Source organism: Lycium ferocissimum, chromosome 9 (genome assembly GCF_029784015.1).
Source record: "Lycium ferocissimum isolate CSIRO_LF1 chromosome 9, AGI_CSIRO_Lferr_CH_V1, whole genome shotgun sequence".
In the NCBI taxonomy this organism is placed as follows: domain Eukaryota; kingdom Viridiplantae; phylum Streptophyta; class Magnoliopsida; order Solanales; family Solanaceae; genus Lycium; species Lycium ferocissimum.
Genome location: NC_081350.1, coordinates 40,138,528 through 40,160,143, shown reverse-complemented (window position 1 = coordinate 40,160,143; position 21,616 = coordinate 40,138,528). Strand labels below are relative to the sequence as shown.

At 32.1% G+C, this 21,616-nt stretch overlaps 3 protein-coding genes across 6 annotated transcripts in view; 1 reads left to right on the top strand and 2 right to left on the bottom strand.

Annotated features, from left to right (window-relative positions):
• The window catches only part of LOC132030758 (E3 ubiquitin ligase BIG BROTHER-related), a 38,793-nt gene extending 30,071 nt beyond the window's left edge, over positions 1-8,722 (top strand). Inside the window, exons 2-8 of one of the 4 annotated variants that reach the window (XM_059420496.1) lie at positions 6,432-6,507; positions 6,934-7,030; positions 7,548-7,594; positions 7,721-7,765; positions 7,844-7,965; positions 8,225-8,333; positions 8,415-8,722. In XM_059420496.1, the coding sequence (XP_059276479.1) occupies positions 6,445-6,507; positions 6,934-7,030; positions 7,548-7,594; positions 7,721-7,765; positions 7,844-7,965; positions 8,225-8,333; positions 8,415-8,471 (540 nt within the window). In that variant the 5' untranslated portion in view covers positions 6,432-6,444 and the 3' untranslated portion in view covers positions 8,472-8,722. The other 3 variants (XM_059420495.1, XM_059420497.1, XM_059420498.1) reach the window with 3 other exon arrangements.
• The window catches only part of LOC132031909 (uncharacterized), a 63,079-nt gene that overhangs the window by 22,532 nt on the left and 18,931 nt on the right, over positions 1-21,616 (bottom strand).
• LOC132030756 (oxysterol-binding protein-related protein 1B-like) lies at positions 8,872-15,704 on the bottom strand. The gene is made up of 9 exons (XM_059420494.1): positions 15,207-15,704; positions 13,882-14,098; positions 13,120-13,559; positions 12,521-12,676; positions 11,515-11,682; positions 11,292-11,432; positions 10,435-10,647; positions 10,203-10,316; positions 8,872-9,588 (listed from the first exon to the last, which is right to left on the bottom strand). Exons 1-9 carry the CDS (start codon positions 15,624-15,626, stop codon positions 9,430-9,432), a joined length of 2,028 nt encoding a protein of 675 aa, XP_059276477.1. The 5' UTR covers positions 15,627-15,704; the 3' UTR covers positions 8,872-9,429.

Below are 21,616 nucleotides of genomic sequence, written 5' to 3'. Positions count from 1 at the left end.
TATGACTAAGTTAACCAAGAAGTCCACTGAGTCGTTCCGCGAGTATGCACTGCGTTGGAGGTCAGAAGCAGCCAGGGTTCAACCCCCGATGAATGACAGAGAAATGACCGCTACCTTCATTGAATGCCAGGCTGGCATATTTTATGAGAAAATGATAGGTATGATGGGACAGAAATTCACAGAAGTTGTCCGAATGGGAGAAGCTTTGGAAGAAGGAATCAAATCTGGAAAAATTCAGGATCTTGCCGCTTTACAAGCAGTAAACAATTGATAATTTCATAGCTAATTTCATGTTCTCTCGTAGTAAAGAATTGATAATTTTCTTTTGTTTTTTTGTACTTTTGGAGAGTATGAGAATATCATTGAACAAGGACATAATTAATAAGAAAATATAATGCTGCTGCAAAATAATCACATTTACCGTGTAATTTTCACTAGATAAAATGAAGATTATTATACATATTAGTTCCGTGAGAGAAGATTGAGCCAGCTACGCCAATATCACCACCACAAACCACCGCCAACCACCACAATCAAGAATCAATAACACAACAAAGGAGAAAAATGAGTACAAAGAACAAAATGTGAACTTTAAAATCCACAATGGAGAGGAAAAAGCCAGCCATTTGGATTTGCATTATTTTTCCAAATATCTTCTTGGTAGCTGAAAAATCAAAATCTACATGAACCTTCATCATCATAAAGAACATCCCCCTTTTTGTCTTGCTTGACTCAATTCCATGCACCACCATCAAAAAATAAATTGAATAATTATAAGGAGAAGATCAAGAAAAAATTATTTTTGAAACTCATCTTCAAGAACTTGGAAAAGTTTTGATTTCGTTGTGCATTTTGCAAGTGCATATATATATATATATATATATGCTTTTAAAAGGCTGAAAAAATAAAAGACACAAAAATCTGTAGTAAAGAGTGCTAAAATCGGAGGATAAAGAAGAGGCTTAGGACATCGAGGACTTTTTGACCTTTATGTATGTGTATGTCTATTATCTTTCACTGTTTGCCTTAACTCACTAAAATAATGAGTCTGAGGCTCTGAGCAAATGAAACATTAAATAACAAAGGGGTTATTGTGTGTACACTCTTGGGCTTTGGCTTGAAATTAGTTGCCATGTAGTAAAAAAAAAAAAAAAAAAAAAAGAGAGAAAAACCACCTATCCACCCGTCTACCCCTTCACCTCACTCAATTCCATGCAATTCTTTTTGAAATTTAACTTTTTGAAGCAGCTAGCTAGGATATTTTTATTTTATTTTTCAAGTTATTAATGTCACTTATTATAAACATTATGCGTAATTATCTTTTATGTGACTTGATAAAAGGCTAGAGGGACGGGTAAGATTTCATCCGCAGTCACTTTCCCAAAAATCACACACACGAACACACACACCAATAATGGTCCCTTGATAAAGATCATGTCGCTATCAGGGCAGTGTAAACACAAAAATTAAGTTAAACTTTTAAAAAATTTAAGTTTTGTACACAAATAATATGCCAATTTTTTACACAATCAAGTGAAATTAAGTACAAAAATAGATAACTCTTTATATTAAACCTGTTATATTAACCTGAAAAATGGAACGAAAACTCATTATAATCAGTTAAATTATATTAATAGAGTAAAATAAATATACTTAGCAAGGATTTGTAGCTTAAATCTTTTTTTTAATCCCTTAAATCTTTTAAGTGTCCCCACACCACAAACCACCCCCACCCCCACCCAAAAAAAAAAAAAAACCCCCACCCCACGACACACAACTTCCAAACAAAACAAGATGGCCTCTAAAACCCCACTTCTCCTTTTTCACTTTACACTTCACTATTGCCCCAAAAGTCCAGTTCCCAGTTTAGCTACATTTGCACAAGCAAACTCGTCTTATTTTCTTTCCTTTGTTTACCCTTCAGTTGATGCAGATTTGCACATTCAATAAGCTGCTAGCACAAATTTTTATTCACTAATATTAATGTAGCCTTATTTACAACTGTCTATATGTATAATCTTTTAACATAAAGGCTAACAAGAATTGTATTTAAAATGCTTTGAGAGTATATTACTAGTAGTATCGAGTATAACTATTTTAAGAGAGAGGGCCCGACTCTGCTGCTTATGTATTTTATTTACTCCTTTTTTGTTTTTGGTTTTCTCGAGACTATAACTAAACACCACCTTACCCGAAAATACAGTTTTCAAGCTCGACATTCGTTTATTGTGGCTTCTTGGGAGAGGTGTTATTAGCTGCTTTTCCCAATAACCTGATTTTGTTGACTCTTTAGTCAAATAAACGCGATTCAAGGTACTTGCTGAAAGTTAACAAAAATTACACATTTCGGGAAACAATTCAACTTAAACTTCAACCTCACAAAGTGAAAAAAATAAACATGCAAAGATAATATATCAATCGTTTTCACAACAGATATTCACAGATCAAACCCCTACTTTTTCTGCATTTATGTATCACTGTTGTCACTGCCATATATAACATGGCGTGTATAGTCTTCCATCTTCAACCCCACCACCTTCTTGTTTCATACTAAGTAGGTAGATATAGGGAGGATTTCCTCCTCTTTTTGTACATCTTTGATTTGATTATAATGAAAAAAGACATCCACTCTCAACAGATTGGATGGTTGATTTTAAAAAAAAAAAAAAACTATATATACATAGTACTATTTGTTATATCAACCATAACGAATCATTTGCAAATCTAATGAAAATGAAGGATACCTTTCATACTTTCAGATTAGAAGTGGTAAAATTAGTCCATATAAAAATATGGCCACCTAAAGTTTAGACGGGTTATTGATCTGCTCATTCATTAACTCAACTATTTTGACCCTCCCAATTCGCTCCTTTAAAAGTTGGGCGGAAATATAGTCCAAATTTACCCATAAAAAATCTTGTCAAAATATCGTAAAAAAATTGTTTTTGATATATTATATACTCCCTCTATTTCAATTTATGTGAACCCTTTACTATTTGGAAAGTCTACGAGGTGATTCTTTGATCACGTTTTCCTTATATTTTTTCTAAATTATTTGAATTATAAATTATCATGACTTATAGTACTTTTAATATTGTTTCTAAATATATAAATTTTATGTTTACAAACTTGAAAAATCTATGCCAAAATTTAAGGTTAAAGTTATAAAGTTTGACCTCGTACTCCAAAAAGGTTCACATAAATTAAAATGGAGGGAGTATATTCATAGCAAAAGAAAAAAATTATTAGGTATAAACAAATTATCAGAAAAGATTAAAAAAATTAAAGTAAAACTTTGTGAGAGTTGGACAGATTGGTCCAATTCATTGCTTAGCCTATTTTGACTCATTTGATTTCATCTCAAGTAAAAATTTCCTACTATTTATTAATCGATCCATTTTGATCCGCTCAAATTTTGCTTAACCCGCCTGATTTGACGTTCTTATAATCTTATTCCATATATAAGCAATATATTTAACAATGGACGAGTCATCACAAACTGTTTGAAACCATTTCAATCATCTTGGTTTCTTTTTGGAACTACTAAAATTCAATTAATTTTCTGCACTTTATTTTTAGAATGTCACCGCACGTAAGAGTCACATTATTAGAATGTTCGTTAAATGATCCATTAACTAAACATGTCAGGCACGTGACAACCGTTACATCGTGTAGCACAAGAATATATTTACGTTTTTATTAATTTTAGATTAAAATAATTATAGATGTAAAAGCATATTTTTAACTATTATAGAAACGTGAGTTTGGGGGTGGTTTCGTCGTCCACCTCCAACTCATGTAAAAAAAAAAAGAAAAGTGAACCCTATATTAAAAAAGCAAATAATATTCATGTAATTCCAAAGTATCCCCATTAAGTTAATAATGGTGGATTCATTGCCACATGCGTATCAACCCATTAGTGGGAGCAAATGAAATCATTATACAACAAAAAACATGAACCCCATATTATTGTTTTTCTTCAAAAGGTTAAGTAACCAAACCATACAATTTCTTTTCTTTTCTTATATTAGCCTGAAATCTAATCTAGATATTTAACTGTTGTATTTACTATTCCGCCATGTCATTTATTTGTTATGTTTACTAAAATAAATATACTTAAAATATTTATATTTTAAAATAAGATAGAATTTAATTACTTTTTCATTTTTATTCTTACTCTAATAAATGTGAAAAGAGATTAACCAAATTATAATTCTAATTGACGTTTTCTTAAAAAAAAACATGCAAAAGACAACATGATAAATAAAATGAGCTAAACCAAGAATATTCACCAAAAATTAAAAAATAGTAGTTCTTCGTTTAAATAGAAAATCAAATTTTTACTTTGTTTCGTTTTAAACATGTAAAATTAATTTAATAATTTGAACTAATGTAAATTTGATTAAATTTTAGAATTATCCAAATCAAAATTTGATAAAAAAATAATAAGTATTGTTTAGGTCCAATTTACATACATTAACAATAGAATATTTTACACCTTTAATTTAAATTAATTGAATTAAAATTCAAGTTATCAACTGATGCTTAAATGTTGCGATTGTTTTGTCTCAAAGAGGGGAAAATAGTTTCCTTTTAAACAAGTCTTCTCTTTTAAAAAGTATTAATAAATTTTTGCAAACTTTGTATTCGTAGCAAACATTAATATAATAAATTTTTGGATACGGAGCACAAACCACAGTGTTATATTAATCATGTTTTGAACATACAACTTATTAGTAATATAAGTAAAAGATTCAAGCGAATTTTTATTTAAAAAGCTGACAAAAATAATGAATAAAATAATTGCAATTTCAGAAATTATATAACCAATTAACATTAATAAGAACAAATTTTGAAATAAAAGAAAAATATATGGGTCAAAAAATTAATTTGATGTGTAACTATATAACATAAACTTTAGTGGAATTTAAATTAAATTTTAAGGAAAATACATTTATGATGTGAGACTACACGATAATATTTTCACTAAATTGATATAAATGATAAAAGTACTTATTAACAATATATCATTGTAATTATGAAAGAAGAACGGAAGCAAACATTGTATCATGCTACCAACTTTTCTCGCTGTCTGTCCGAGATAAATTACGCATTTGAATTATGCTTGAACTTTCTAATTTTTTTTTGTGAATGGTAATTAAGAAATGATTGATCTTCAGGAGAATAATGTATAATGACTCACGGTTGTTGTATAAAATACAATTCAATCTAAGAAGCAAATATATATCTTTGCAAACCTAATAAATTTATAGCAATAAGCGATAGTAAAAAAACCAGATAGAATGTTAGATTCTTAGTGCTTTACAACTTAAGAAATGAATGTTCTCATAATTAAAAAATAATAAGTTGTGTTACTTTATTAAATTATACTATTAAAGTTTTGGTTAGGACCAGTAGAATGTAAAAATTTCAACGGAACAAAAACTTTGAGATGAAATGAAATCAAATAATTTTCTATATGTACTTCTTCGAACGAAAATGTTGTCATACTAATATTATGTTTGTCGTTAGCTCATATTAGGCCTATTCGCACGGGCATCAACATCTAGTAATTATAGATAAGGGTGACAAATACACTGTCGATGCGGAAAATGTGATATCTAAAGCAACCTTCTTTTTAATGAACTAAAAGAAAAAAATTACGTGAAAAAGAATCTACGGGAGTACTATCATTATCAATCTAAATGTTTTTAAAGACTATTATAACGTGATTATGTCAAGATGATCCAAGTAAGATAAAATGATAAAGACTTTAGTGTTACTATAGATATACCTTTGCCACATACCAATATGCCCTGATGGTATATAATATCCGTTTCTCGTCCCTTTTTTCTTCTTTTCCATTTACATGTAAGAGCAAAATTAATTAAAGACAAAAAGTAATGGGACTTCACTTGAAGAAAACCGGCAGAATTCTTTATTCTGTCTGTTGGTATAATAATCTGATATCCGAAAATCATTGATTCGATTAATTTAAATTCACGCCGCAAAAGATTCATTTAAGCAGAAACGCTCCTTATCAGATATTTCTATAATTTTTCTTCAGAATTATATATAGTCCACCACTCTCAATATATAGCTAATAATGTATATGAACTTATTGGGAGCTTGCTCTTTGGGAAAAGTATTAGATAAATGAAACTTGTTACTATTAATTACTCCAACCAGATAGCTTCTTTATCGATGTGAAGTAGCTAGCACAAAGACAACCTTGAAAACAAGAAGAAAGAACATTGGAATCTTAGAAAATTGCATGGAAATGCTTTTGGATTTCTTTGCTTTGCATGAAAGTTTCTTAAGCTTTAAGTTAACCCAAAAATTCCTTCATTGTTGTTCTTCTTTGCCTTCTTTCTCATTATAACACCCAATTCAAGCCATTATTTTAGTCATCCAAATTTCCAGAATTTTAAAAAATACATTATTATGGCTGATGAAGAACAGAGGAATCCAACGACTCGAAGAACACCTCTTAGCCAAATAGATGAGGTACCTTTTTTGCTACGTACTCCAATCTTTTGTTTAAAATTTCAATCTTGTTGCATGTGGTGGCTGAGCCAATATTTCACTAAAGAGAATCAACATATAATTTACGAGATTTAATATATATAAAGAAGATAAGCCTATCTATATATTCTGTGTAATTTTTAGACGAAATGGTATCAATCCCCGCCACTGGTTGCATGATTTTAGTTTTTCTTTTTCTTCTATTAAAAAATATTTTTCTTGAATCTAGGGTCTATCGGGAACAACCTCTCTACCTTATAGGTAAGGGTAAGGTCTGCTTACACCCACCCTCCCCAAACGATCACTTGTGGGATCACACTGGGTTACGTTATTGTTGTTGTAGTTGTGTGAGGATTCTAGCTAATTGATTTACACTAACATGCATGGGAATGAATATGGCTTTTTCAGGATAGGGTTCGTATTATGTTGTCGATGATTGAAAGTGAAAGTGAAGATGAGGAAATAACTGCCTCTGATGAAGAATTTCTAGGAAGTGAGGTTCAAGGTAATCTAATACTCCTTCCGTTTCAATTTATGTAAACCTTTAAAGAGCATGAGGGTCAAATTTATAACTTTGACCGTAAATTTTGACATAGATTTTTCAATTTTGTAAAAATAAAATTTATATATTTAGAAACTACATAAAAAAATCATAAGTCATGATCATTTATAATTCAAATAATTTAGAAAAAATATAAGAAAAACGTGGTCAAAGAACCATCTCATAGACTCCCAAATAGTAATAAGTTCACAGAAATTGAAATAGAAGGAGTACTAACTTTTTTTTCCATTTGAAGAAATGATTCAAGAAACCCCATGAGAAGGGAAATGAAAAGAAAATTCAATTTTCCCCCCTCCATTATCTTAATTAGTACTATAGCGTATACTATTATATTTTTCAGCTCAAAATAAAGTATACTCAACCTATTTTCTCAAATTTTTATATACTCAATTTTACGTTAAACATAAGAAGTAATAAATAGTTATCATCGTTTTCCCTTTTGATAAATTTCTTTTTGCAGATTTTGAATTCGAGTTCTACGACGATGGGTACGAAGATGACGACGAGGTCTCTCTCTAGAGCACACATATTCGCTAATTTGTGTATTTCCATATATTTGATCTATACAACACACACACACACATAGGTATCATAAATTATCATGAAATAACAATGGATTTTCTCCTTGTACAGGATATGGAGGAAGATGATGTTGATCCAGATGAATTATCTTACGAGGTAGGAGTACTTTTTATTTAATTTATGTATTTTTCAAGAACTACATGACATTTACTAAAGTGCATGGTTTTTTCACAGGAATTAATTGCTTTAGGAGAATTTGTTGGAGTAGAGAACAGAGGATTATCTGAAGCAGAAATAAGCAAATCCTTGCATTCTTCTACATTTCAATCCAATAATTCCAAGACACTTATTGACAAGTAAGTAGTCGAAAATTAAAGATTCGACCAAAAAAAAAAAAAAAAAAATTTCAACCCCTCATAATCATTTTAGTTTCCCCCCCCCCCCCCCCCACACACACACACACACACACACAATCAATAGGATATATAAGACCTGATTATTAAGAAGACTTAAATTCGTGACACTCTGGTTTTCATTGTGTGCTGTGACCTCTTGGTCATTAAACTGAATAATTATTAAACATTGAAAATTTGACTTTTTTGGATAAATATATAGGTGTGTGGTGTGTCAATTGGAATATGAAGAAGGAGAGAAGCTAGTAGCACTTCCATGTGATCATCACTACCATTCAGATTGTATAAAAACATGGCTTCAGATAAAGAAGGTAATTAATTGCCAAGTGTTCTCATTTACTCTTTTCTATTTCTTGATGTTCATACTTACAGATTTATTTATTTATTTGCAGATTTGTCCCATATGTAATGATGAGATCTCATCCGCTAATGTGCCCAAGGATCTATAGATCTATGTCACTTGTATTAAACCAAGTTCTTGTATTGAAATCAGTCAAGATTTATTGAATATGACAATGGAAATTTGGAACTGGATTAAGTGCACAAGTTTTCAAAACATATTCTACTAACAGAAATTCAATTTGAATTGAGGGGTATGACCTTCATGTTCTCTGTATTATACATCCATGGATAAATTTGTATATTTGTATATGAACTCCCATTCTATCCAAAATAAAAACTACTTTCGTTTCCAAGCTTACCAGAGGCAGATTCAAGATTTCTTAATGTACTCTTGATGACATATGCACCTTGTCAAGTATCAAACTGTAAAATTTCTAAAATCAAGTATTCAAGAGTTAAGATAAAAGTAACGTTGGCAAGTGCTAATCAAGAGTACTCAAGACTCAAGAGTCACTAGAAAATAATGTTTTTGAGTAGTAGTAAAGTTTGTACAATAGAAAATAAAAGTTGCACATCCTGACATCTTATGATCTGAAGTAAATAGTTTCGAGCTATAGAACAGAACAATGGTTCCTTGAATTTCAAGGAAGATTTGGGGCATATTCAGTAGGGTGGACTTGGAAAACCTAAAAAGAAGAATAAAAGAAACTTTCTACAGAAGAATATAGTACAAGTAAAAGGCCAAACATGCTCTTTTTTTTTTTTTTTAGATGACCATGGTGTCCGAGCCAACTTGCATGCATCTTGACTAATTCCACGGAGTACCTGCTATCTTTCAACAATACAGGTACCGGATAACTCTATCCACTAAGGCTTGAACAAATGGGAAGAAATCACCTAGTGTTATTTGCCTCCAACCACCTCCAACACTATATGACTCTATCCATTTACATTTTGCCTAAGTCTATGTCTATTTACATTCTGTACTTTATTTTTAACATCTTATTCCATATCCCCTTTTGCCTGTCCATTACTGCTTAAAAATTGCAAAACGGGGTAAAAGAGTCAAATCTCTTCAGAAACTTCACCAAAAATATGTGGACAGGATTCCCATTTACAAGTTTCTCTAGCTTCCCAATATCCTCCTCTATACTGATATGTATCACTACCTTTTGGCTTTGTAAACCACCTTGGTTTCCAGCCTTTTTCCTGCATCTTTGATGCCTGCATGACAATACTTGTTATGCAAACTTTTATGAAACTTCAGTATGATGTAATGGCAAATATTTTGAGCTGTAAATACCAATAATCTTAACTGTTTCATCTACCAAGACTTCATAACTATTGTGGGATAAAGGTACCTTGATTGGGTTTTTACTGAGAAAATGGAACTAACTTGTTACTCCAACCAAACTACTGAAATGACATTCCTAAATCCTTAGGATGGCAGTCGAATAACTAGAGTATTTGCATTGCTGTTCTTTTTTCTTGTTCTCTTTTTTATAGGAAACTTGTCTAAATTTTGATAATCACAGATATCAAAAGTTTCCTCTAATGATGACAACTTTAATGTTGATGACACGAGTTCAGTTTAAATGGAGAAATGAGGATTCATATAGCCAACCCTAACTTGTTTGAGACTGAGGTGTAATTTGTTGTTGTTGACAGTTCATTGCTTTAGTTTTATGTCCTTCCTTTTTATATTATCAGTACGCGCAAAATTTTGGTTTTCCATGTATAGGAGATTATCGCTCTCACTCAGCTACGAATAAAGCACACAAAGAGGAACCATCTAATTTAATAATTTGTGTATAAATTCATGAAACTAGCTGCATTACCTGACGCTGCCTCTGTTCTAGTCGTAACTTTTCTGAGTTAGCAGTTTCATATTCTCCATTTTCAAGAAATCTTTGATCTGGTCTAAGCCTTGAATCAGTCGGAGGCAACTTTTCCTGTTAACAGCAATTGATGGCAACATATGTATTATAATGCAAAAGAATAGTATAACTATAAATAGATTTTGCATAAACCAGAAGTACTGGTTATGGAGAGGACTATCAACTACAGTACCTGAAGATCTGGAGAGAGCTCGTTAAGGGTGACTGCGAAACTTGTAAAGTTGTACTTCGTTTCAAAATTTGATGGTTTACTCCGCTTCCAAAGCAAATACTCCATATCTTGCCCTAAATCCATCGAAGTATTACAGTAATGCAAACTTTCATCCCATTTCCCAAACATAGTTGCCACTGTTTTCCCACTTTTATCTTGTACAAGTCCATGTACCTGCAATGCAAAATCTTAGTATGCAGATTATTTGTGAAGCTTTAATCATCCTCTTAGAAAAACATAATACAGTCATAGCATAGAGCTGCCAAACCAAATCAAAGGATCAGTTCTGATCAAGAACTGCTAAAACTAGGATTTGATGTGTCTAAAGAAATATATGTAGACTCCATGGATGAAATTTTTGGTTTGTTACTGATAAACAAAAGAAAAGTAAAAAAGTTTTAAAAGTAGACATTATTATGAGACAACCAAAGGCAGTGAACACTGAACTCGATAAACACAATTCTACAGCAATATGCATTCATGAGATTGGACCACAATTTGAAAGATACGTAATAGCATATTGGAATCGTTCAGATTTATTATATTCAAGAATGGAAAAATTCTTGAAAGAAAACGTAGAAGGAGGAAAATTTTAGTTCCAGTTGAAGGAACCTCCGAGAAATTACATCTTAATATCTGCCTTAACTAGAAGTGTGTTTAGTTAATAGAGAAAAAACACGGCCCTGTGAAATGAGCCTATAAAGTTGTCTCATCTATGGAGCATAAAAAGTAACAAGAGTGATAAAAAAGAGCACATTTTATTGAACTAATTAGCCGGCACGAAGAATATTAACATCGACAATGTGGAGGTACTTCACCTGGTGTGGATTTCTATTAATAATGGACTGTTTCTTAAATTTAAGCTTGCAAGAGTAGCCACCGCTTCCTTGGATATGCATCGTACCAAAGTGATCGCAATAGAGTTTCCCTAAAACGAGGTTGTAGATTGAAGTGGTTACCTGATAGTATGAGTTTTAACAGTTCAGCAAGAATGATACAAGGAGTTGCAGTGCTTGTCATCACTTATTATAATACACATACCTTGCTCCACTGGAATACTTCTGCATCATCAAACTCTAAGTTAAGGACACCAACTGGATCAAGTTGAATTGATGGACCCCAAAATTTACTTTTTAAATTGGTATCTCCCCACATCTTCCAACCACGACCTTCGCAGTGGCATGCAAGAATCAAGGGGTGATGACTTACCTATGTGAACAAGAAAAAAAGAACACTATATTGAACTTTAATGTCATTTCGTTTGAGAAAAGAAAGCATGAGATCCATCAAACTATGCCATTAGTTTCATGAAACCTTTACCTTCACTAGGTCAAGGAACTCGGACAAATGATAGTTAACCTAAGAAAAAGCTTAAAAAAACTATGCCCTCTTGGAATGTGACAATGCATAAAACAAAAGGAATACAATGCTATTTCTTTGGACAGTGCGAAGAAGCTTCCTTAAATTAACTAGTTCACCATGCAGTTCTATTCTCAAAATCTTATCAACACAAGGTTTCTATTCTCACCTTGTGTGTGTCCCTTATTCCTCCTTCCCCACTTTATTCCTCCTTCCCCACTCTAGTTCTTCCCTTCGCAAGATGTATCTCATTTGGTCTAACTGGAGGCAGAAAAGAGGAAGGAGAAAAATTACAAAAACAAACTTATGGTAATATTTTGTTTTAACTGCAGAAACTATAAGGGAATACACACAAGGTGGTTTTTCACTACAATTTAGAACACTATTTTGGCTTAGTAATTTAGCTCCATTTTATACTTGATAGCCGCATTTTAAAACCTAGTCCCATACACACATCATCTTAGATATTTAAGCACGGAGACATATAGCCTTTAGCTAAAGAAGGACTCTTACAATGAAATTCAATGATTCGGATACATGTTTGGAATTGAAAACAGTTCCCTCTTTTTTTTATTTTGCTCTTTTTTTTTCCATATGAAAATAGGTAGTCAAAATCTACGAGATCAGAAGCAGAACATAATATGTACAACGAGGAAAAGGAACCATTTCGTGCTGCTACTAAGAGTACCTTCTCTGAGATGAAACGCAGTCCCTTGTCTGGGTAATTGGCTTCATATGTCTCGCCCAATAAGGGATTAAATGGCTTGAATTTTCTACCATCTGTGCAAGCATATCCAGATACAGCAAATGCTGCAACATTAAGCATCCTCATAAGATTATTTCCCTACAAAAAATGTTCAAAGCAATCAACATCTCAAATGGACAAGGTGGAAAATATTGAGTCCAATATAGATGCGAGAACTTAAAAGGACCAAGTTCTACAGTAAAAGGAAACCAAACAAAGTTCATAACTTGCTGATTTTCTCCTACTTAAGGGTTAATTAACCTTTTAAGAGAAAGTTATCAGCTGGCTTTGTTTAGCTTCTACAAATAGAAGGCCACCAAGGAATAAATCTTTTCACTAGAATAATTGTTCAAATTACTGGTAGACGAACTTAGGACAAGTTAGAAGATTAAGGTCAATACTCATGTTAATATGTCATCTAATAATATTATTTTCTTCAATCCATGAAAGTATTTCAGGTTATCCTAGCAAAACATTGTTATGAATATAGATTACAGCTCGTTACTCTAGACAACACATTGTACTCTCAACGAAATGCTCACCGTTCTCCCCCATTCATATGCTTGGTCAAGAAGGTAAGAGTACTCAAAATCTTCGAAACATTTCTGCAAAGAAGAGAGGGGTTCGTTGAAGTACACAGGAAGACAAATTCTAGTTAGATCCTTCCCAATGTTATCTTTGATCATCGACCAAAGGTTTATTCCCTTCTCCTCCTCAACTGGTTCGGGCAATTTTTCTCTTCGCTCTACGTAAGGATAGTCACATTTAACAAATCTCATAAAAGAACTAAGACCATCTTCAGATGGATGAACATCCTCATTCTCAGAGTCAGAAGATGAGCTTTCATCATAAGACTCGGCGGTTCTCAAGGAACAAGAAGAAAGAACTTCTTCAGCATCAAAATATAAGTTATCAGTGTGAACATCATCATCAGTTTCCTCCTGCCTGTAATGCTCTTCAACCCATCCGCTTGTATTTCCTCCTGGAAATACTTGAAGAAACCAAAATTGTTAGAGAACTTTCTCCATGTAGTACAGGCAGCAAGTTAAACTAAGTGAAACTCCAAAACGGAAAATGTGAACATGAAAACAAGGCTAAATCCGCTTTTAGAAATAACATAGGAAACTTGAATTTAAAGGAACCAAAAGTAAGACCATAATTTTATGGTTGCAAAGAACTTATGAAACAATTTTTCGCTTATCATTACTTAAATGTCAAAACCAATTCTTATGCTAAATGTATGAAGCAGCACTTAAGCCATGAGAAAACCAAGTAAAGAGCAAAATAAAGTAATAGAGAATAACCTTTCATCTTGCTTTCCCTAGTTGCAACATGGAAATTATTGTTCACTCTAGGCATATGAACAAAATCACTTGTTAAATATGTCTTCCTTGCTGCAAACAATCCTTCCAACCATATTAACCTGTCCTCTTTTGAATCTGCCCTCAACTGCAGCTTCTTCTTCCCAGTAATTATCAAGAACCTCCTATCATCTGAGCAACTTCCCATTACTGATGAGTCCTATATAGACAGTAGTATTAAGTAGAATATCCAACCCAAAATTAAAATTAATCTCACAAATAAAAACATGATCTTGGTAGACAAGTTTCATCCACCAATCCATGAACAAAACTTCCTCTATACTATTTCATATGATTCCATTTTCTCATACAATTTTTTAAAATTGTTTTAGTGAAAAAAGATGTGACTTATAAACCCTCTGTTCCATTCTATGAGGCACACTTTCTCTTTTAGTCTGTTAAAAAAAGAATGACATATTTCCATATATTTTACCCTTAATAACATGTTTTAATGATCATATAAACATCACTACATATATAGCACTACTAATTAAGGATATTTTCATATATGTCAAACTCATTCTTTCTTTCTTAGGCTCTATAATGACACACCTACAAAATGAAACACCGGGAGTAGCATCTTTTTTATACATTGGTTTTTTTGGGACAACTGTGGTGTCGGGGCTAGCTTGCGTGCACCTCGACTAATTCCATGAGATACCTGCCACCTGCCACTAGCAACAGGTACCGGGTAACTATATCCGCCAAGGCTAGGATAGATTGGCAGAAATCACCTAGCGTTTTTGTCTCTACTAGGATTTAAACCTGAGACCTCATAATTCTCAACCCACTTCATTGAACACTAGGCCAAACATCATGGTTTCTATACATTTTCTAAATATATAAGTTTTGTACGTTCTTTAATAATTTAAGGATTCATATTGGAATTAAGATAAAAATTACTCTCTCTGTCCCAATTTTTGCGACACGGTTGAAATTTCGGGATTCAAACTTTGAATTCCAACAGAGAAGTTTTAAATTTTTTGAAATAAAATTTATATATTTGAAAACTATGTAAAAAAGTACTAATATAAAATATACAATAATCAACAACTTAAAATATTTAAAAGTCATAAAAAAATTTCGGTCAAATAAAAACTTGGTTGATTCTCGAAATTTCAACTGTGTCACATAATTGGGACAGAGGTTATAGATATTTTGATCTTGTATTCCCAAAACCATCATTTTTCTTGTGGAACAAGGAAGAAAAACAATCCGGAAACCATAATATGTTATCAAAGGAACATTATCATCTAAAAATTAGATACCTTGAGGTGGATTTCACCTGATGGTTTGTGATGGAGGGATTTGGAATGAGAATTTTTGTAGTTATTGATGAAACGAAATGATTTCTTCCCTATGACTCTGAAACCCTTTTCCATTTCAGAATCAATCACAATCACAATCTTATTATGTCCATGTATTTTATAGTAGGAAAGCACACCATCACGAAGTACAAACCAACGAGGCCTCCATCCTCTACCAAAATGTACCCATTTGTATAATATTCCACATATTCCATTTCCCAAATTATCATCACTGGATGTTTCAACATTTTTCTCGTTTTTGCTAATTAAGGTGTTGTGTAGTTTGGAGGAAGGTTTGGACGGACGATGATGACGTACAGCCACCGTGTTTTTGTCATCCACGGTGGTTACACAGCACAAAAAATGCATGATTTTTTGCATTAATCAAAACTTATTCTGCATGCATGCATGCATGAAGAAATTTCAATGTATCAAAGAAGGAAAATTCTACGTAATCCAAGAGACAGTAAAAATGATGAATTTATCCAAAGGTCTTCTACGGGGATATTTTGCCTCGAAAATCGGCGATTCCAAATGTATGTGTGTATTTTGGACGATGAAGAGTAATTAACTAATTATCCTGTCCTGTACTTAGTTATCCTTTTCAGAAAATTTATTAGTGATACCAACAAGGCAACAAGTGACCCGCACAAGTTTTGCTATTGAAATAACCCCCAAAAAAAAAAAGTTTGAGCAAAGGATTTAAGTTATTGTGTAAAAGCAAAAAAAAAAAAAGAGTTATTGTGTAAAGAATTAAACATTGGTGTGCAGAGTTTACGCATCTACGAAATACATGCTACCTCCTACTATGGAATATGTGTTACCTCGTACTAGCATAATTATCAAAGAACTCTATTCAATCAATTCAACCAATTATAGCATGTTACTTTTCTATTTTTCAGATTATCATGTCAAGCTTGCTATGAAGATTTACCTATTGTTATAGTGAGCTCAAATTAATCAGTTCACAAAGCTTAAATGTCATAAAGGAATTTACTTTCTACAAGTGAAGTTTGTTGTTCTCATAATCTAAAGAATTATTGGATTGATTCATATGCAAAGTACTTAACTTTTATATATTGATAGTCGGGGGTGACTAATTATAAGCCAATAATTGTGGGGCCTTATTTTTCCTTAAATGTATTATATATATATATATATATATATATATATATATATATATATATATATATATATATATATATATATATATATATATATATATATATATATATGAAATTGTTGCCTTAGTCGTAAGAAGATTTTCAATTAAAATTGATAAAATTTTATCTAAGATCAACAATGTCTCAAGATAGATTGAATGGATTAGCTATATTATCAATTGAAAAGGAATTCTTAGAACAAATCAATAATAAAATAATAATTAATGACTTCGCATATAAAAAAGTTAGAAGTTAGATTTTAAATAAAAATATAATTTTTTTAATAGCAAGGTTATATTGGTGGTCCCAATGACAATTTTGTTGATTTAATAAATCATCCAACATAAATAAAGCAAAAGTCATAAAAGGAAAGTACAAAAATAAAATAACATTTGGTGAAGTAAACAACGGAGATAGCATAAAAATATATAGTGAGAAAATAATCTTAATAAGCCATTCAATAATATAATAATCTCTTATAATCCTCCTTGCTTGCATTCATTCCACACAAAACATAATACATTTAATTGGATATTGGTTAGTTACCAAATTTCTTTTTCTTTGGACAATGAATCTTAAAATTCCCCATTCAAGCACGAAAGTAATGAAACTCATTCCTTAATAAGTACTCCCTCTGTCTATGGGTGTCAAAAAAATGTGAAAAACTGATCTAACCTAATCATACTGAACCGATTTATAGTTTTTTTTTTCAATAAAACCGTGATTTTTTTTTATTTAAGCTTAAAACCATCCCGAACAATTAGGGTGGTCTTTTTAATTTATTAAAAAAACCCAAAAAATCCCGAACCGAGCTGAATAGCTTTACATGTATGAAACATATTTTATATATTACAAATATGTTAAATTGAATATATAAAATATATTTTATAAGTTATGTTTCAAATATAAAAAGAATTTTGCCAATTGAATGATATATGTATCAAATTCAACTTGTGATTTACGTGGCTTATGTCATGTTTGTTTTTGGCTCAATTGATCAACATTGTTGTTGTCACGCCCAAATTTCATGGGACGTGATGGGCATTCGACCCCACATCCGGAGCCAAAGCGAACCCACGGACTTTTCAAGCACATATAATTTTTTAAAATCTATAAATCGAATAATTATGAAATACATATTAAAGTTTGCAAGTTAGACAAAATACGTAATTATACAAAATTAATACATAACGCAATTAATATATCGGGCTTCGATGGAGTTGCCAACCGAGCATCCTACACCCCGATGCTGTCCGCAGAAAGTCTCTAGTACGGGGATCCGTGAATATCAAATCAGATGACTTGATCTTCGCAGATCTCAGAAAGTTTAGCCACATTCATCGGAACATCTTCATAATCACTACTATCCGAAAGATCAGCATGCAGATGAAACGCGTTCCCTATTATTTCGGGTCGCGACGGAATATGCAACAGTACGTATATGCAATACAACAAACAAAACTATAACCTAAAACACTTAACTATCAAGTAAGTATAAATATATAACTGAAAGTATCGTATACATACCTTTCGGGGACACAATTCATAATATACCGTTTATATTGTATGTATTGTAAAATAAAGGGTCAACTAAAATAATTTAAATGTTTAATTTGCATTCATGTGACTGAGGTCTAAAGGGGGAAAAAAGGCGGGTTTTCCAGGTTTGGAGGGGAAAATCGCTTTGGGGAAATCATATATAACAATACCCCAAACGTAAGTTCGGGAGTCGAACGGGGGTAGAACCCTTTTAGGGGGAATATCATATAACGGAAATCGAAATAAAAATCGTACCATACCGGCAGAGAACGAGGGGTTCGAAAGACATTGCAGGGGAAGGAACTGTCAAAATCATAAATTATAGTGTAGCGGTCCGCCCCCGGGGGGACCAAGATCATGAAGGAATCGATGTCATATTTTAAAAACGGGTGGCCCTTTTTTAAAGGCCGGTAGATAAAATCATAACCGTAAATAGCATAACTTTCCCCCCCCCCTCGCGGGTTGGAATAATAATAGCGCTTCCCCACCCCCCCCACAAAATTTCACTAATCAATGAATAACGTGTCCGCCGCGTAGGACCCGGTAAAAAGGGGAAAATGGGGGAAGAACATTTTCCCCCGGACTCAATGGGGTAGCGACGACAAAAGGTTTTGGGCTTCCCCGGATCTGGAAAGATACTTTGAGGGACAAAAGGTAGGGAAACTAGCATATGAAATCGACCATAATACTACGTTTATTAAAATCAAGATTGGGAAAAGTCTGTTCTAAGGCTCAAGTTATAAAATTTAACATAGGGAAACCCTTCACCCAAGCGATCCGAGGTCTTTAGAGAACATTAAGTTTTTGGAGGTTTATCAACTTACTTTATCAATGTTATATATATCTTATTTTTGATATTAATGGATTTTTTTTTTTAACATTTGCTTTTGCCTTATATCAATATTCATATCAAACTTTTTATCGATCTATATCGAATAGTTAACGAATACCCATCGGGGGTTAAAAATTTTATAGAAAACTCAAATCATTAGTCCAAAATTCCCCCTTTTTTTTAACAAAAAAAGGCAAATAGTACACCTTTAGTTCAGGGGGCCCACCAAAATAGGAAACGGACCAAAAAATGGGTCATTATGTCCAATTTTAAAATTTAAAACTTTTCCTTTCTTTTTCCGGGTTTAGACGTTTAACCCTTTTCTGCTAAAGGAAACTAAATTAATTCACGAATAATGTAAAAAATTTCAATTGGATTTCGATTTGACCCCCGAGGTCGAATCCCTGTACATCAAGAATGCAAAAAGAAGAAAAGGAAGCCTTAATATTTTTTCGCTTCCCTTTCTCCAACCGCCCTTCGCAAAATCGATTTGGTCTTTTCCGTTAATTCCAAGGTTAAAATTCCAATTTTGAATTTTTTCCGTAAATTTTGACCCCCCCCCGTAAATCACCACCCCAGAATAAGCCCCAAAAATAAAAGTCGGGAAATTAACCCCCCAAAAATCAACAACAATCCAACAAGACAAGTCGTTTCCTATTCAATGCTTTTAACAAATAAGTTCGAACTAATGCCAACGATCGATACCCAAATAACAATCCCAAAAACCTTTAAAAAGTTCGAACACTTAAAATTATCAATATTAAATAACCAACGAAAAACCAAACCCTTTCCCCAAATGTTCCTTCAAGAAAGGCCGACAATTCTTTCCTCCAAAATTTATCAACTACCATATTTAAACATTCATGTAAATAAAGAAATCTTTCAATATGAACCCATTGCTTAAAAAACCCGCCAACTTATCTACCCAAAACCTTTCATTTTCATTACATAATTACAAAATAAAAAAAATTACCTTTAAAAAAAAATTTGTTATTCCTTAAAAAAACCCCCTTTCCCACCCCCAAAACCCCAAAATTTAGATTTTTGTCCCTTTCCCCATTACCAACCACAAATATCAAAATTCTTACATAAATTGGGTTTATATTTTTTACACCATACACACACAAATACCCAAACAAAATATATACATATGGAGATTCCCTTCATTCTTCCCCTACCCCGATCACCCAAAAACTAACTAGACCTTAATTCCCCATAAACATAAACAACAAACATTTAAGCCAAATTCCACATTGGGGCTCAATTCCAACTTACTATATTTCTGAATTTCCTTTTTTTTAGCGTCTCAAAAATACTACAACCTTTATAACACATAAAACACCATTATTTTTTTCCTTTTTTCACAACCTTCCAACTTAGCTAGTGATGATTTTTCAACAACGGAGATTCTCTTGCTTGAGCTACCGTTGTGAGGGTTTTAAAATTTGGGGAATATCTCAAAAATAATTTTTGGAAAAAAGGGAAATTAAAGGGAAAAAATTGGGGGAAGGGGGAATGCCTGTCCCTCACCTTATCTTTTTTTTTTCCCTTTTTTTTAATAGAATTACATATATATACATTCATTTTGATGTTGAGGGGCATCCTTCTCGATTTTTTTTCTTTCCTTTTATTTTTTTCTAGAGTTTTCCTTCAATATTTTTTTTTTTTAAAAAATGATTATTATTTTAGTCATCCTTTTTTCCATTCTTTTTTTTCAATCCAAATGGCCCTTTTTGAATTTTCTTGAATTTTCGAAATGACCATTTTGCCCCACCTTTTTTTAAAAATTTTCTAACCATTTTGGGGTTTTTCCTTTTTCCCCCCCTTCAAATATTCCCATACTAATAATGTTTATGAAAATTTAACCCTTTGGGATTAAAATAATTTTTTAAAAAACGTCTCCGAACTTTTAAGCCCTTTTTAAATTTCCCAAACGGATGCCTTAAAAAGATTTTGGGAAATTTTTCTCCTTGGGCATCAGGGGGTTCTCGGTGACACATGGGTTTTTTGATTGAATAACACATTTCTTTAATTACTTTGTGTTTTTTAATAGTTTTTCTTAAATATTAAATAAATTTTTTATTTTGGGGACGAGGTTTTGAGATTTTTGGCACATTTTAATAAAGGTGCATTTTTTGGGGACACTTTAAAATTAAAATAAGAAATTAAAACCGAGTTCGGGAAAAAAAATAAGGGAGTTAAAATCTAATTTTGAATAAAAAAAATAACCGAAAAAAGGGATGGAAAGTTTTTAAAAAATTAAAACCGCCCCCTGATACCCCTATCTCTGTCCCAAAAAGATTATCCTCCTTTTTTTTTATTGTCCAAAAAAAATTTTCCCCTTTTGATATTTAAAAAAATTTAACTTTTTGGATTTTTTGTACCACCAAATATCTAAAGGGTTTTTTTGGGTCCCAAAAATTTTAAAAGTTTTTTTTTTTAAATTTGTAAAAAAAAGGGGATGATTTTTTTTGGGCGGAGAGATTTAAAAATTTATATCGAAAAAAATTTCCCAAAACTTCCGTCCCAAAAATTTTAATTTATCAAAGAGTTTCCGGGGGCAGTTCTCCCGATATAAAAACAACAAAGGACCATAAAAATTTAAATAGAAACCAAAGTACCAAAAAATACTTTTAACAAACTTCAGTGGTGAAAAAAGTGAGAAAATTAAATATTTGGTTGCCCTAATTCTCACAAATAAACCCCCTACACTACCAATTATCTCAAAATTTACACCACCCTTTTACAAGAAATCTTTCTTTCTTCTCTAATCTAAGGTATGTTCCGTAATTACTCATTAATTTGTATTAACTATTTTTTTTATTCATGTTGAATTT

Bases quoted from the DNA above. Each gene is read 5' to 3' on its own strand.
- LOC132030756 (XM_059420494.1), bottom strand. From the start codon at position 15,626: ATGCAAAAAATCATGCATTTTTTGTGCTGTGTAACCACCGTGGATGAC. The intron at 11,433-11,514 runs GTATGTGTATTA...TCATACTATCAG, and splicing joins AAGTATTCCAGTGGAGCAAG to GTAACCACTTCAATCTACAA. The intron at 10,317-10,434 runs GTACTGTAGTTG...TGCTGTTAACAG, and splicing joins AGCTCTCTCCAGATCTTCAG to GAAAAGTTGCCTCCGACTGA.